This window comes from Schistocerca americana, chromosome X (assembly GCF_021461395.2).
Source record: "Schistocerca americana isolate TAMUIC-IGC-003095 chromosome X, iqSchAmer2.1, whole genome shotgun sequence".
Lineage (NCBI taxonomy): Eukaryota > Metazoa > Arthropoda > Insecta > Orthoptera > Acrididae > Schistocerca > Schistocerca americana.
Window position 1 is genome coordinate 160,341,951 of NC_060130.1, and position 18,345 is coordinate 160,360,295.

General features: G+C 35.1%; 1 protein-coding gene across 1 annotated transcript in view; it reads left to right on the plus strand.

The window, feature by feature from the left end:
• LOC124555877 (hormone receptor 4) overlaps positions 1–18,345 on the plus strand; it is a 212,458-nt gene that overhangs the window by 162,365 nt on the left and 31,748 nt on the right. Inside the window, exons 6-8 of the mRNA XM_047129939.1 lie at positions 1,003–1,151; positions 1,778–1,839; positions 13,829–13,981. Coding sequence (XP_046985895.1) covers positions 1,003–1,151; positions 1,778–1,839; positions 13,829–13,981 — 364 coding nt within the window. The remainder of the gene's footprint in view (positions 1–1,002; positions 1,152–1,777; positions 1,840–13,828; positions 13,982–18,345) is intronic.

Consider the following 18,345-nt stretch of genomic DNA (forward strand, 5'->3'; position numbering starts at 1 on the left):
CTCCAGGTTAGGTTAGGTTAGCAGCTGCAGCAGCTAGTGTCAACTTAGTTTGCGCCTGTAGTACCTATGATTTCTGGGTTCTAAAACTGCAGTTTATGAAAAAGTAGGACTTGAATTTATGGGCAGTCGCTGAAAGTGCAGTACAGTGCATTATAGTGGCTAAACATCCATTCCTCACTCTCGCAGAATGACTTCAATACTAGGATTCAAAATCCCATCAGTGTCAAAGTCATCAGTTATAGAAACTCTCTTAGAACTTGACACTGTTTTATCATCTGCAAAAACTTTTTTCACCTCTTTTTGATTACCACACTACACCTTGCAGAGGTCATTTTACACTATAGCAGAGTTCTTGAACCACAGTTTACAGTATATATTCCCAGATCCTTATTTGTGATCGTGTCTATTTATTATTGTAAATATATTCATTTTTCCGTAATAGATTTTCGGTAATATTCATTTCTGTGGTAATATTTATTTATCTGCAAAACTTATTTTTCTGTAAGAGAACCTAAGTTGTAGATACTTTAATATTAAGCTGATTGGTACTATTTACACATTATTAGATATTACTACAGTCTGTAACTATGGAAAAAAAATCTTGTAAAAACAACAAGTTCCATATCTTGTGATATTTTCACAAGATAAATCACCAGAACATGAAATAAGTAAACAATCAGGTGTGTGTGTGTGTGTGTGTGTGTGTGTGTGTGTGTGTGTGTGTGTGTGTCCAGTACTTTTACTTCAGAGGATATAAACTATTTCTACAATTAAACATACTATTTCAGGAATTATATTTCTTATATGGTATTTTGCACTCCATTCCAAAATTAATTCCTCTTTCACCATACTACTAAAACATTTAGATTTTGTTTCAAACACTTGCTGCTCATAAGACTGTGATAATTTCTGTACTGTCTTTTATTGCCAACTCACCTATTATTTAAATTCGTACATTCACTCAGAAAACTTTACTTATTTCTTCTTTTTTTATATATATAGGTGCAAAGGCTTCTTCAAGCGCACAGTTCAAAATCGTCGAGTGTATACATGTGTTGCTGATGGAAACTGTGAGATCACGAAGGCACAAAGAAACCGCTGTCAGTACTGTCGCTTCAAGAAATGCATTGAGCAGGGTATGGTGTTGCAAGGTTGGTCTCCCAAAAAGTTTTATTTCAGCAACTGCATCCAATACCTCATTCCTACAAGATAAAACCATAATTCTTCAATGAATTAATTTCATTCTACAAAAATGTAAGAAAAGAAATGCATTTTGAGAAAAATAGAACCAATAGTTATTACATGCACAGGGGTGATCTTTTCAGTTAAAGGTAGTACACAATTATATAAGACAATCAACTACACTGGTATTATTAAAAATTGTGCATACATCCAAAACCATCAATTTTGTTAAAATTAACTGCAATTGTGTCAGGATATCTGGTAAGCTATGATCATACATGTAAGCTCTTGGTGAAAACTCTGTCATCACAAGGGAATGGCTGAGTCTGTTTCTTCAGCATTCAGTGTGACTGATGCTTACATTTTGAAAGCAACTAACTTCATCTCCAACACCTTTGTGGGAACTGAAATCTGGATTACGGTACTTACTTCTAAGTCTTACCAATTTTTAACACATACCAACACTTCCATTTCCATGTTCGTATCAAATTTGGTTTTTGGCACTCACCTTGTAATTCTGTCAAAATATCTTTTTTATGAAAGAATTAAATGTAGTTAACTCCAAGCTGACTGATGCTCTTTTGTTCTCCGTTAGCTGTTCGAGAGGACCGGATGCCAGGAGGTCGCAATTCTGGAGCGGTGTATAACTTGTATAAGGTATAGGTAGAAAGAGCCTCATTTAAACTGATATCCAGCTATAGAATTAAACTATGTAGCTCAAAAGCCACTAAAACATTACTTTAAAATATGTACTTTAGAAACATTATTGTAGCCACAATGAATTACTCTGTATGACATGCTATTTTCAGTCATAGATATATAAACAACTGTTAATTGCATCACCACTGCCATCTTCATTGTATGTATAAAATGCTAATTTTCCACTGCAGAGGATTACTGTAGCAGATTCAGATGGGTTATGTTTAAATGTGCTGCCTTATGTAAATGTCACAAAGGTTTTCTTGTAAATAAGTAGATAGAAATACATCAATTTTATGATCCTAATAAATTTTTTTTATATTTCTTGCTTGGAATGGCCTTAACTATATACTCTTCATTTACCTAAAATACTGGGAGTGCATGTCATGTACACATTTACAGCATCTCATCTTCTGTACGAAATAAACTTGATTGATTAGTTTTAGACACTGTATATAAATAACAGACACATTCTATCTACATGGGTTTGGGTAAACTATTAAGTTATATGTAACACTACTGCCCACTCCTTGGTTCATAACAGCTGATTATTATACTGTACATCTATATTTTGTATTCTATTCTTAAACTGCATTTTCTGAAGACCCTTCAGCTGTAACTGGCAATGTGTTTCTATCACATGTTGATCCAATTCAGTCATGTAAATCTGAACTGGATTTCAGCAAAACATCACATTTGCTTACCTTAAACTTTGTTCCAATCCTTTTCACAGTATCTTATGATTGTCATTAGACTGATTTTTACATGTTCCTACAGCGGATATCTATATGGAGCAATTCTGGCACACATGCCATTCTCTGTAGACATACATAGTATGTACCTACTAATTGGGAGCAATAATAGTAAAAGTTGTACAGGCAATCTAAGTAATATAAATCAGCTACATGGCTAAGACTTTTTCTTTTCAGAACATAGTAGTATGCCATATATATGCTCTTAATGGAAGGGAAGGTTCGAAAAGCTGCATAGTTGATAGTATTAACTGCACCTTGTCTCTGACATTTATGTTACTTCACCATTCATATTCACTGATGAAGGTACACAGCAATTAGGGCACTGTACTCGCATTTGGAGAAATGGAGTTAAAAATCAATGTATGGTCATTAAGATTCAGGTTTCCTGTGGTTTACCTGTATCTTCAATTAAAGAAAATGTCTGGATGGTCTCTTTAAAGAGGACACAGAACAATTCCAACCCCATTCCTGTTCAGTCGTAGCTTGTATTCTATCCCACTGCCAACTCCAGACCCTGCGACATTAAAACTAAAGCATGTACACTGAAAGTTGTTTCTCCTTTCTTGTTGCAGCAGCACATATCTAGTAGAAAAATCAGACACCTTGCTTTCAATTTTAATTACATTGTCAGAAGAATATAAACAGTAAGACTGTTATACTCGAATATTATTGTTCATTAACAATTCCAACAGGAAACGTCAAACTCAACAATCCACTAGCAAAACAAAAAGTAGAATAGCTATGCAATATTTTTATATTTGGGCTAGGAAGGCACACAGAAAAGGCCGCAAATCATAATTCAGTGGGCATACAATAAAATGCGTCCTCCCATGGGTTAAATTGATAGCCTCCAAATAGGTTGACAAGTTCATAGCTTTTAATAAACTACCAATTCGTAATTTTCTTCCAACTCTAAACCACTTGACTTCCTGGAAATGCCGAAATTGCTTTTTCTCATTCTTTTCTCTCCATGTACAGCATCTGTAACAACATATTATTAAATGTAACATTGTTCCTGCCAAGGCTGGCAGTGATTCAGTGATTACTGGAAAGGCTTTTTTTTTAGTTTTTTTTATTGCAAGTTGCAATATGCGATAACTAGTTTCAATCGGTGATGTCCGACTTCTGCAGACTCCTATAACATAATATGACAATACAATTTTACGTTGTCGCATTTGATTATTGAAATCTGAAAATGGTCATCACTGACTGAAACCACTATTTTTATGAACTATCCCCTAAAAATACAAAAGAAAACAGCTATTACTAACATCTCAATTAAGTACGCATGGATTGTCTGCAATTTGGTGCTCGTTATTGGAACAATACAGATCCACAGACTAAGGTGAAAAAGACTGCACTTAATGGTCAAAACGAGTAATTTCACAATTTTTCAATCTGTATTCTGACCATGTGGTGAAAACCATTCTACTAGGCCAATTTTTGCAGTCCAAGTGAACAAACTCGAGTAACTTCTGAATCAGTTTCACGAGAGAAATTCTTAATGTCAATAGGTTCCAAGGAGTAAAACTTCCTGTAATTCTGATTACAGACTAAAAAGAAGTAGTCTCAATTATTAAGTTTCCAACATTTACCTTTCAGAGTTCATAAGAAGCTACACAGATGGGAGTTATCATTGCAACAAATCCTTTGCTCCCATAACTGTCCCCACACCCTCCACCCAACAGTTGCCCCTTCTCACGTCCTGTCACCCACTCCCACCGGCTCTGACAACCGTGCATCATGTACCTAGCCCGTGCTCCTGCTGGCCCTCCCTCCCTCCCTCCCAAGTGCCATCCACCCCAACAGCTCTTCCTGCCTACAGTCACTCTCCTCCTCTCCCCACCCCAACCTGACGACCTCCACCACAGTATTTGTACTCTAGCTCAAAAAAAGGATTACTCTGAAAGCTAGAAGTTTTTCCTTTTTGTGTGTGCCTGTCGATGATGCAACACTCCTGCTTCTTCTTCTTCTTCTTCGTTTTTGCTCTTCTAGGTTAACAGAACAGGTTCACACATTCTCTGGCAGCTAAAAAGCTATGGATTATTGGTCTGAATGTCATATTTTGTTCCAGAGTAAGTGGAGAGGTTACAAAAATAGAATTTGGGGATATGGTGGATAGAAGAAACGAGTCCAGGTGGTCAATAGAGGGAGGTAAATAGAAGGGAACGGGGGATGAGAAACAGAGTTAATTCCCCCAAGAAAAGAAAGAACAGCAAAGTATTACAAGGGTAAGATACATTTAAAACTAACTTACACAGATAGTAAGCAATTTAGAAAAGAGGCCTTTAATGCAAACTTGTGTAGACAAAACTGTATGAATCACATACTCTTTCAGATCACTCCTGGAATCACATTATGAAGTGAGCTGCCATTCAAGTAATTGTATAAAATGTTGATTACCCTATCATTTCTATGTGATATATCTACGTTGCAGGCATAATATGACCTGACAATTGATGTTTAGTGCCACAAACATAAATCACTGTCTGTCATTTCTAAACCTCTGGCTATGCTACATATCAGTATGTCACCACATGTAAGGTGCAGTGTCCACGTTTTTTTTTTTTTACTTCACCAACTCACAATCAAACTGCAGCCTTCCCCAATAAAATAGACATCGGGCTGCAGTACAAATCAGTCTGTCATAACAAACTAACTACATAACAGATGCAAAAGAAATGATATCAGTGTTCTGTTCATGCACATGACATCACATGCAATATCATCATTATGTTATGGGAAAGATGTCATCATATACCAGTAGGTTTAGACCATTCCTTCTCACTATGCCTGTAATGTTACACATCTGTGCTCATCATTAGAAGGCTTACTATCTTATCTGAGAGTAGCAACGATACGAGAACAGGAGCAATATTTGAGCTATAGGGACACAACATGCACACAACATTAGCAATCAGAATTAGAAAATTGGAGTTATCAGCTGTAAACCGAAAACAAGCAACATTTGAAAATTTTCATTCTGTTATCTTTCTCTCTCACTCTTTTTTATGTCCACTACTATCGGAAAATTGACAATAACAGGAGGTCTCCAACCAACCACTGTTGGAAATGGAAGTAAACATAAATACAAACTACCATCGAAAGAGTAAACATTCCCTGTACTTCAGCTTAGTACTGGAGCAAGACTGCATGAAATGGTTAGAAGCTCATTAGGGACAGACAAGAAAAAGCAGTAATTAAATCCAATAATTCTGTTTGAATCATTGCTTGCTTAAAGCAATAGTTTTAAATAATTATATCAGTAATGAAACTACCATCTAGCAATGTTTCAGTACCAAGTCAAGTTTTGTGAACACTAGTATTTATAGTTTCCACTTTTGCAATCTTGGCACAAAATAAAAGAGCCACATTTTATTTATTAACTTTTGTAGTATCTGTTTCTATATGCAATGGAACTGTCTGAATCTTCAAAAAATTGCTATAACCATCATGGTAGTGTAAAAAAACTGGTAGTATAATATTTTTAATTACAAGCATATTCTATTTATTTCAACAATAACAGTCGAATTACCTAATACTCTCACTAAACACATTTGTACAACTTTTTTTTCTGTTTAATCACATTGAATTACCTTCTTAGACGGTGTGTGCCTTACAGTTTATTTAGTGATTCCTGGTGTGTGGATAAAACCACATTCTCCAAATAAATCTGAAATTGTACGTCTCAAGGAAAATTTAATTATTTTATTATAACATATGTATAAATCTGAACAAGATTTAGCTGATACTAACCTTTTATACTGATTAACTTTATACTTTAAAACAACCAATGCTACTATGACACAATCTGCACAGGACTAAAATATTTTAATACTTTTACTGCATAGATATTTAAACAGTGAGAACAAGTGGACAGTGCTTTGGGATGTGTTCACCTTGAGACATTATAAAAACATACAAATGATAAATTCATTCAGCCATACATGTTTTCAGAGGGTTTACCTCCACAATATTGTGGTTTACTGTAAAAATCCTTTACAAAGCATACAATATTTGAGACCTTTCAGCTGTATGTATTTGATTATGAACAACCCCCCCCCCCCCCCCAAAAAAAAATCATTCTAAAAGTAGATCTTTATTTCTCTTAAATCAGCCTGGAAAAACTTTCGCAATGATCCTGCCCCATAAATTAATACACTGCAATAATAACCTAGAAAATTTTTCCTGTAAGTTATCTGACATTTTATCATAAAAGTTGAAATTCTTTACATACTGTATCCTTGTTTTAGGTATCATGGGCTTAACAGATACCTACCTACCTTTACTTTAAAAATTATCATCAGTAAACTTTAATACATTGCTGCAGGGAATATTGTTCTGGGCAAGACAAAAAAATTACATTATTTATGACAAAAGATAACCGAGTATTTTTGAGTGGTTGATAAATGAAACATTATGGTGAATTATCACAAGCAATGCCCCATTGATTAGTTAGTTTCATGTTCCCTGGATCACGTGAACGATTAATCATAATGACGTGGAATGAGTCATTTTACATACACACCATAAATTAATTTGTAAATATGACTCCATGCTGAAGATTTTTTTTCAATGTACAGATGACAGTTAGTAATTCCTACCCACCACCTTTTATACATTACAATAATAGACATTCATCTATGGAATTGCAGTTGCCAAGGACAAACTTTATTGGTTTTTCTTCAAATTTTACTTTGATGTCTAACAGACATTTTATATCACTGGGTAAGTTACTGAAATTTTAGTTGCAGAACTGCGCACCCCATTTTGTATTAAAGACAACCTTAAAGTGGTGTAATTAACGTCATTTATTCTTCTGATATTGTAATTATGTACATAATTGTTACTTTTGAAATGCAGTGGGTTATTTACAACAAACTTCAAGAGGGAATAACTGTACTGTTAAGCAGTTGTTAGAATACCCCACCCCTTAAAGATAAGTTACCATGGAACATTATTCTATATAACATTACTGAATGAAAATATGCAAAATATGTCTACTTACTGATTTGTTTGCCCCCAAGATTTGCAATGTTTCTAAGTGCAGGTGTGCCTGAACTAGAAGGTTATTACAATAATTGTGCAATCGTCATGTGTGTTAGCTTTTTAGTTTGTTTAATGTCCCAATTCATTTGCAGCATTATTTAAAGAAGTTACATCTTTAAAATGATTGCTAAATAGAGAGAGATGGCAATCTTGTCTTACAGGAAATTCAGGAAAAGTGATGTCAGATTACAATGTTCAGTGCTTAAAACTTAAAAAGTTGTCACATCAAAACCTATGTGGGGGAAAAACCTTCCTTCATGTTCATTACAGTCTGAAATTCAATCTATAGTACAATGTACAGTAGTTTGCATTTCCTGTAACACAATGGGCATTAGTGTTTCGAACAGGTATTTTACTATCATAAGGAAATTCAAGAATTTTGATGCTGAAAAAATAAAGTGCTCTTCATGAAAAATGTTAACAATCTGATTCTACTCTAAAATGTTTCCCAGGCATTTTTCAAAACAATGAACACCCTTTCTGCAAAGACATTAAAATAATCCAAAAATGCGCTAAAAATGCACGACTGCGCAGACACAGAATTAGGCAAGAAAATCACCACTCTACATCCAAAGCCTTACTAAACCCTACTAACATACATGACTCTGATAAGGCAGTCTTAATGTATAACCCACAAAGTCAACCTGAAACCAGAGATCACCTTCACACTATGAGGTAGCACAACTTAATCAGCCAAAGTCTTGCCTTACATAAATCAGTCTTTTTACCTACCATCTATAAATCATTTCAAATCTGTGAATAGATCACAATCAGTATATAAAATGAGATGTAGCAAAGTATCTAACTTCTCACCAGCTTGTGCCCCAATATCTGATGCCTAAATTTCCTGCAGTAGCTACTGTTACCTGTCACTGTTGCTTCAGCATGTGCTCTGTCACTCCATCCTCTCTTGCTGAAATATATTTGCAAATATTTCTCACTCAAGTATTACACTTACAAAATTCTTTCTTTATCAGTCTATTTCAAATATGTGTTTCAGAAACTTAAAATACTATACGTCCAACTTTTTGGTACCAGTCATACAACATATTGCTTCACTAACATTATTTCAGAATTATTTCCTTCATAAGATTTTGCTGACAAAGTGCACATTAACTGTGTGGTAAGGGATTGTGTGAATGAAATCAATGAGGATAACAAGAGCCAAAACTTTTATTGGTGCTCAAGGGAAAAAAAAGATTTTCTGAAGGAAGATGTGAAGGGCTCAAATTTGATTCCATTCACTCAACTTTACTCTGGTTCACAGAGCCAAAAGAACATTCATTTGGGCTATGATGTACATGACATTTAGACTATATTTCAAATACTTTGGGCTCTCACTCAAATACCTTTGCAATATTTTTACTCTTGGTATGGAATTAGCTAATTTCTCAAATATCTTGTATGTGAGTAGTAAGTTATCACAAAATTTAAGAGCAGTTCACCTGAAGAGCAAACTTCATGTACTGGCATTCGGTTCCTGAACTTACAGGTCACTTTGACTTCTAGCTCACTCTTCTGCTTACATCAAATAATCATTTGAAGTGGGCATTGCAGACTATTTCACTTACAATATGTCTATGTATGAAATCAGAGAGCACAACAGAAGGTCTGAACTACAATGTTATGGACACATACCACCCAAGAGAAACTGTGCACCACTATCAGTTTAGAATAAGCTGACAAACAAATGTTTGTATAGTGAGGTTACAGCACAAATTACTAACACGACACCAAACCAAACACAAACCACTGCTTCTATGAGAACACACATAATCCACCATCCACTGTACAGTGTGTGGCAGAAGGTAAATTGGAGTAATATAGGTAGCAACAGATGTGGAAAATTGTTGACAGCTTTCGGAATTTTCGCCATTACAATGAATAAAATAACCTTTGGTGGAAAAACAATATACAATCCAACAACAAAGCTATCTGTAGGTTTTTCTGTACTTTTACAAAATTATTCCGCTTCTTGAGACACTCTGAGGGCCAATAAACGTCTTTCGCATCTTCATTTCTGGCTCTCTCTTCTATAACAGCCAGAAGAGTTAGCCAGCAATGTGAGTAAGGTAGGTTTCAACTACTTGGATAAACATTTTTGAATTGTTTCATGTGTGGACAGTTTGGCGAGGTTTACAGCAAGGAAATTATCTGATATTCCATGAGATTAAGTAGTGAAGCTATAATTCAAAGAACCATATTTTACTACATACACCACACTTTTGTATATGCTGCACAGCTCGAACTCTGCTATACATGTGAAAGTATCGTCAGTGCAGCCCGAGGAAGTGATGCGAATTATTAATTTCCGTTTAGCCTGGAAAGTACAAGGTATCAGCATCCGCAGTTGTCAAAAACAATAACTTCCATTAACGTTTTAACAAGCATAATAGGGCACACACAGTACTAGTCCGTAACTGCGTTACACGACTTGTGTTGCGAGGTAAACCATAAAACCTGTTAACTACAAAAAGGATGAACTCAGTGTTTATTTGCAAGAATTCCAACCTCCTTGGGTTTTGAATACAAACGGCTACGTGAAAACATCATCTGTTTACATGGTGAGTAAATACTCATTGAGAAGTGTGAATTACAAAATAACCACTAATATTGCAACCTAAATCACGTTTATATCCATTTTACTACCAATGGATTTCAGAAAACTTTCACTACACGATAGAGTATCCAACAAAATACCGGTACTCTTCCAAGAATCTATTGATGAGCGACAACAAAAATTTAAACGCGCACACTGTCCGTCAATAGGAACATTACATTTTCGCTTAAACCTTTTACGTGACATAACGGAACCAATACACCGTCGCTGTATCTACTACTCATTCAGCAAAGAGACTTATTTTAGTTCATCTAATTACTCCTGATTTTCAAGCAGATAAGAAAAATAGTCAAAATTGTATGGAAGTACATGGAATTTTTTGAATTCCGCACACACAATAACATTCTCAAACACGACAAAAATCTCTTTGAATAACATATCTGCGCTGTTCACAGTTGTCAAGTGATGTGCAACATCACCGAGGAATAGACTCTATTCTAGTCTGTTTTCGTAGAAAAGGGAGTGTTGCTAATGTATTGCATACATTTACAAAAACAGAAGTTTGTTTGTAACCCACCAAGCTCTCTGTTGGCTATCTTTTCGCACAGTTGTAAAGCTCACTGGTTTACTGGTATGTGAAGCCGAACGTCTACGGAAAAAAAATTGTTTATAAATGTAATAAAAGTTTAAGGAGTAATTGCATGAAGTAAATAAACCATATCAACATTGGCAGTTGTAACTTGTTGCATTCACTATGTGGTTGTACGCTGATAGGTTACGGTGCTGTATTGAAATTAATTTTGTGCCGCTGTATATTAACCTCTTGTATGAAACCGCAGGTTAAAAATTTACTTGGAGCAGGTTAGTTATTACATTATTACGTAGGTATCAAAAGTAATTACATTTCTTAATATTCCTTGAAACTGCATTTGAAGATTGTGTTCCAAACTTAGAACATGTTTATCGCGTGAAATAGGGCTTTCGTAAGACGGAGAACGTGAGCAAAAGAAATTGGGAAATATGAAAAGTGCGTACTGACCGAATGATGCAGTGCAGCTGGTAAGGTACTGACCACATATTTCGCAAGATGGAATCGCACTGCCGTGCCAATCTGATTTGGGTTTTCCGTGGTTTTCTTAAACCATTGCAGATGCCAGGACAGTTCCTAAACAAGGCCACGGCCGACTACCTAGACAGTTTTCGTAGACCACGAGACCATTCCTCATAAGGCACGTTATGTATTGTCTGTAGCACATATTTTGAGCTGTTGGTTTGCTTTGTATTGCATTGACAATTCCTATACCATTGGGAAGTGATCTGTGGAAGAGAAATAAATAAATGACACCACCTAAATAAATGTGAATCTAGTAGGCCTGTTGTAAGGGAGCTGACTATGCACATGAGCAAAAGTTTTGGTAATAGATAAATGCTTATACATCTAATTTTCATCCTTTAATAAGCTGGCCAAAGCATCAACTTTCAGGCTTACCATGGCCTCTGTTAATCTACAAAGGTGAATGTCAGGATGGTTCCTTTGGAAAAGAAAGGGTTGCTTTAATGTCCTACCTGAGCTTGTGTTCTGTTCCTCATTGACAGTATGAGATTGTCAAATTCTTCCTCCACCCTCCAATGCCTTCTTGTCCTGTGATTGTTGAAAAGTTGAGCAAAACTTGTTGTAACAGCGCTGTTGTGGTGTGTAAAAATGTTCACAAATCTCATTTTCAAATCTGTCTAATGATTTTTTGCACATTTGTTTCATGGCATACTGAAAAATCAGGAGGGATGGTATTGTGGAAGCTGTAGCTTTTAAGTTAGGCCTATTAACTGAGGTACACGATAGAGGTTCAGGTATTTGAGTTCCTCCATCAAAACTTTTGTAAACATTTAAGAAGTGCCTTTGGCATTGTACTGTTAAATTTGGCATTTCGACCAAAGTAATTTATGATACTTAAGGTATCTTACAGTTTGACTTTTAAACTTTCATTTCAGTTTATTATGTGCCAAGGAGTGGCAGTAGTTCCTAGCTTGTAGTGAATGTGAGATGGCGGATGTGATGTGCTAATTTGCTTGACATCTTTTAACATTTCTCTCTCTCTTTTTTGCTTAGAAATTATTGTCATAATTATGTAAATATGATAATAAATATAACTGTGCAATACAAGACATAAGGCATTAACAGAAATAAAATGCAGAGGCATATATATGTATTTATATATGTGTCCTCAGATTACGATATACAGATTCACAACACAGCATTAGCATTTCACTGTGAGAGAAGAAAAATTTTGTGATGTAGCAGGAATAATGTTTCTCCAACAAAATTTCTTCTGAAATATCTGCATAAATACTCCGTGGAAATAGTTCTTTTTAAGGATTCACAATATTTATATTTATTATCATCTTCATATGGAGAATAACTGTGGTAAATAAAAATAGACCCCTTCTATGTGTATTACATATTGTGGAAATGATGTTTCTCCTAATAGGTAGCATCAGTATTGCAATAGTTCTACACTTATTTTGAGGTAGATATTTGCAAACATGAATTTTAGGTTGCTTTTCTTTCCCTGACTATACATTTTAGGAAGTGTTCTGTGATTGAAACAGGCCGATCTAAAATTATCAGTTCAACATTTGGAAAAGTATTGATCACTGGCAGAAGAGTGTAAATGAATATCAACAAACTTCTGTGTCATCTATTGTATGTTTTCGTGGTCAAAACTTTTTCAAATGTAAGCATATGTAAAATTAGCTTTATAGAGAGATTAAATCAATGAGACAGCAGTTCTCATTTTAGTCAGACATCTTGCTGCAGGTATTTCATTTGAATACGTGATTTCTACCTTTTGGATGAAACATAAAAGTTCTTCACATTTTTCACACAGTATAAAGCTGTGTTTTACATATATGCATTTATTGGACTTCTCTTGATGGTCTATGAATTGCATATAATGCTGTTTCTCTGAAGCTGGCACTTTTTTCTCTCATCCTATTTGTGAGAAACATGCCATTATACACACACAAAAAAAAGAAAATAATAAATATATAAAAATAAAATTTAACGAGTTGTATTTCATGTAATAAAAGCTGGTTAATAGATATTTTTATTGCATGGACTACTGTTTATCTAGACTTTTCCCGCTATAGTATTTACTTGTTCAATGTGAACTCAATTCCCTTATGCTAAAGACATTTTAAAGACTTTCTTGTTCTGATATATGTGGAAAACTGTACATCAAGTTAAGAAATGACAGCTAAGTGAACATGGAACGTGAAGGAACAAGTGAAATTAATACAGTGCATTGACTACGTCTGTTGCTGAAACATCAGTGCAATCGATGATTGTGTTGTGATTAAGTAGCAAGAAATGTTGCATCCATAAACTGCAACATGCCTACGTTTTACAAATCATTGTTATACTGCAACATCAGGTGCAATGTTTCCTATGAAACAACTTGTATCTTGTATTGCCAGTCATACTTCAGTTTCCTTTTGACTGTCTTATTTTTCTATGAAGTGTGTAATTGGTATTGTGTAACTGGACGTGAACAGAAGTCGCCATGTGTATCATTATATTTGTAAGGTGAAGTACAAGAAGCACAAGAAGAATCCCAAGAACGGGCAGGGGAAGGTGCAAACGGACAAACAGAAGGCACTGGGACTGTCAGAGCATGGTATTTCTCCTCATCTGGTGAATGGCACCATTCTCAAGACTGCACTTACAAATCCTAGTGAGGTATGTAACATCAACTTTTGCAGAATAGTAAGAATAAACTCTGTCTCTCTTATTAAGATTCAACATATTACTTCTTCATATCGACGAGTAATTCAATTCATTCATAGATATTTTACTTCTTTCTAGAAGACATTTTAACAGATTACAAATTTGCAGATAAAAATTTACTTTTCCTTATTGTAAATTACTTAAAGCAAGAAAAGATTTTTAAATTTCATAAGCAAAAGGAGAGTGTAAAAATTGTGTAGAATGACAAAAGACTAGGACAAATAAATTTGATGCCATATATTTGATAACACTAATTGTACACTCCATTCATACTCAGGAATAATGTAATTCTGATCCTTGTCTGACGATCCAGATTGTTCTTTTCTGTGGTTCCCTAAATCACTTTACACAAATATTGCGCCAGTTTGTCAACAATACCACACACAATTTTCTCCCTTATTTGTTTCCAGCTGAGCTAGTGTCCAGATATTAACATTTTTGATTCTGATGTGCTGTTGAAATCTAGAAGTTCTTAATGACTGAATGAATTTTTATTGTGTGGACATCAGAACTCCTGTAAACCAGTATATACTGCTAACACGTGGTCAAATGCCAAAATTGTAGCATAACACACAGGGTTTTGGAAGAATTTCAAATTGATAGGAAAAAGCGGAAATCGCAAAACAAACCCATACAGACACCATCTCAGAAGTTAAATTTTTGGATAACTCTCTGTCCTGTGAAATAAAGACAGAGATTAGGCAAGGTGATGGATTTTCCCATCTCTTCAATATCATCCTGGCAAAAATAATGAAAACCTGGGAAAAAGCTGTGCAGTTGTAAGGAATAAATGGAATATACCTTGGGGAGAAAAGAAACAACCTGGAAATTGGGTGTCTATCTTTCACTGTTGACCTTGCCCTTTTAACTAGAAACTGCACAGATGCACAAAGAATGCTGGAGATCTTGCATTAAATCCCTTGAAAAGCAGGTCTGTAAGTTTCACATAAAATGACAGCATATATGGAACACGGACATCAAGGGGAGGAATACTTGGAGATAAAATATGGGAAGATTAAAATGACAAATAAATTCAAATTCATAGGAGAATGGATTGAACCCAGTAGACTGGATATAAGGGAGAGACAGAAAATTAGAACATGCTTACAAACTAACACAGAACAGGAACAACAAATGACATCATATGTTATAACACTAGAAGGACTATTTGCTTCTGGGTGTCATATTTTAAAGAAAAAGGTACCATTCAAAGAACTTGAAAATAAGGAAAAGAAGTTTCTCAGTAAAATTATGGGATCCCAGAAGACTGCTGATGAAACTTAGAAGAATAGGAGCTTCATAAGTACACCAAAAATACCATGGACACAACGTAGAAATGACAGCTGAAATTTTATGGACACCTAACAAGAGTGGAGAAAAATGTAAAAGTCCACCTTCAATGTGCACAGAAGAGATCAAAAAAGATGCACAAGAAACTGGTATTCTACTAGAGATGATCCATAACAGGCAAGAATTCAAATGCAAACTCAGCAGCATAAAATTATTTGAAGGGAAACCATAAAAAGGAAGTCCCATCACATTTGCGAGGAGGAGGAAAAGAAAAGAAGTGAAAGAATAAGATGTTGTGGGAAGAGAGGAAAAGAAAGATCAAGAAGCCTCAAGCTCTGCACAGCTCATTGTTGTCAAAATTCAGAAGAAAGAAAGGTGATAACACACATTTAAAAAAATATTAGTGGCCTACATTATTTTCGTCTGCTATTGTACTGATTGTATCAGTCATACTGCTGTTAACTGCAATGTTCTTAATGTAAATTGTGTATTGCATGATGTGTTAATAGCAGAGTTAGGTTTTGAATATTTTATGAAAATGAATGGAATAAATGTGCCTTGGATGCCATACTGTCTGTACCTATACATTAGTCTGAGCTGTACTTATCAAATTAAAATAGCTCCTACTTGTTCTATTTCTATTTTTTAAATTACAGATGATCATAGTGACTGTCATGCAGCTCCAAATGAAACTTTTATTTATTTTTGTTTATTTAGTCATTCACTCATCCATCCAGTGATCATCTCACATGAGGATTTGTTGCCATAATACAATGAAAATAAGTAGCTCCAATATAAATACACCCAGAACATACAAGTATGTGTGTGAGGATATGAAAGGCAGTTGGCCATTACCTTACATAGGGAACCATCCTGGCATTTGCCTGAAATGACTTAGGAATGCCACGGAAAATCTGAATCACGAATACGAAGTCAGTGTCTTTTGCATCGCCTTGGTTGGTTAGTCCTTGCTGCAGAGTGTTCTCTTGATTATGCACAATGTGCACCAAATATCTTATAATAAAAACATAGTTTTGTACTGCACCACTGCAAGCGCTACAGATGCATACCAGTGAGCCTAAGACCGTGAACATGCACATCTCCATGCCCCCCCCCCCCCCCCTTCAGTCCACATGGAAAACTGAGTCAGTGTCTGCCCTGATGAGTGAAATGGTGAGATGAGGAGAATGACAAAATATTACAGTCATACACCATAGATTTTGACACATTCGCTTGTAAAAGCATTATAATGTGGTTGTGTATTGTAATGTTACAGGGTGTTGTAGTTGTCCCTTTTCTATTAATCCCTACTCTGAGTCCTCTAAGTAATCTTTGATGGTGTTGTATGCATTACTTCTGTGGTATCTATTAGCTGCCTTTTTAAATAGATGCCATGTTAGCTGTTTTATTTCCTGGTAGAAGGTGCTGTTTTTAAATTTTGTTTATGTTTTCCTTGGTAAATAAAAGTTCAAACTGGCTCTTGTTCCATGATTATGTATATAACTCAGACAGATTATCAATGATCATCCCTGAAAACTTTGTGTTTGTTGTGCAAGCTATAGTTTTATCATCTATGCTCAATGTGACAGAGTTGTTTCCCTCCTTTGTACTGGAATGTATGCTGTTTCTTTTCTTTATGTTCATTGTTAATTTATTACATGCTATCCACTGTTAAATATCCGTGAAGATTTCATTTGTCTTCTCTATTATGAAATCAGGTGTTTTACAGTGACTGGCTGTTGTCAACGAAGAGAAGTTCTGTGTTCACAAGAACCATGGTACCCATAATGCAAATATATCATTGCCAGTTTTGTTGTGTGTGATTTTCTGTATCTGAAGATTGGAAGATAATTCAGGAACAATTATTACTCTATGAAAATTAATAACATTTAGCTTCTGTGCCCATAGTTTAACTCCATCTTACACTATAGGGACTACGTGGTTTTGCATCTTATGCATCGGACCTAAAGTAAACAGTTCATTGATTTCCCCTGCCCTCTCCCTATTATCCCCCTCCCCTTTTCTTCTCAATTCCTCATTTTCCCCCTCCCTCGTTCCTCCCCTTCTATACTTTCCTTTTTCCCCTCTCTTCTTTAGTATTGTTTTAGCTCTTCTTTTTTGTGAAGTGACTTGACACCATGAAAAGATTCATCACATAATTAAATTGTTTCACGAATAACATAAAATACCAGCTAGGACCCTTTATATTTGGCTATTGTTATAAAAATTCTGTTAATTGCTACTGCTGTTACACAAGTTTCAAAATGTAATTAATGAAAAATCTAAGAATATCTGTATTTCATATTTGTAAGTGGCAACTCTTCCTTTGTACACGACCTGCTTATCTGTCCATATGCAACATGCTTGTATCAGTTGTTATGTGATAATCAGAAATACATTTAATAGCTATGCAATTTGTTATCAGCATTTCGTCAAAAGAAATCAGTTCATTAATTTTATCTAACCTGTGTAATATTTTGGTAATAAATTATTTTAAGGTCCTTTTTATCTGTACATATTTCATTCTCATCCTTTTTTACTTCATGTGTTTCATGCTCAAAATTTTCAGTTTATTAACATTTTTAAATTCTGATAGTCTGAATTCTTAAAAATTCTGCTATCAGCTTAATGAGCTTTTGCTTCAGTTTGCTATTGAAACATAGGTAGTGATTCAAACTCAGTGTTCCAGCAGCATCAATAGGAATCACACCTATGCTCGAGTCTGTAACTGACACAAGTTAATCTGATTCAATGTTGACCAGACACACAGAACAGTTCAACTGAATCTCAACATTTTTATGGATTTTTGCTGAAGCTTTCTGCAGCAGACCACTCTCAGTATTGTAGCCCTCATCCAGCCACTATCAGAACAGGAACCTTCTTTGTAAAACCACTGTGGAAAAAACCAATGTCTCCTATCACTTGGCTTAGTTGTGTACTTGGGTTAAATAGGGTTAAATGATTTTGTATCGTAGTAATTGGCTCCTAATTGTTCCTGCAATTCCTGCTGAACATGTCTCCCATAA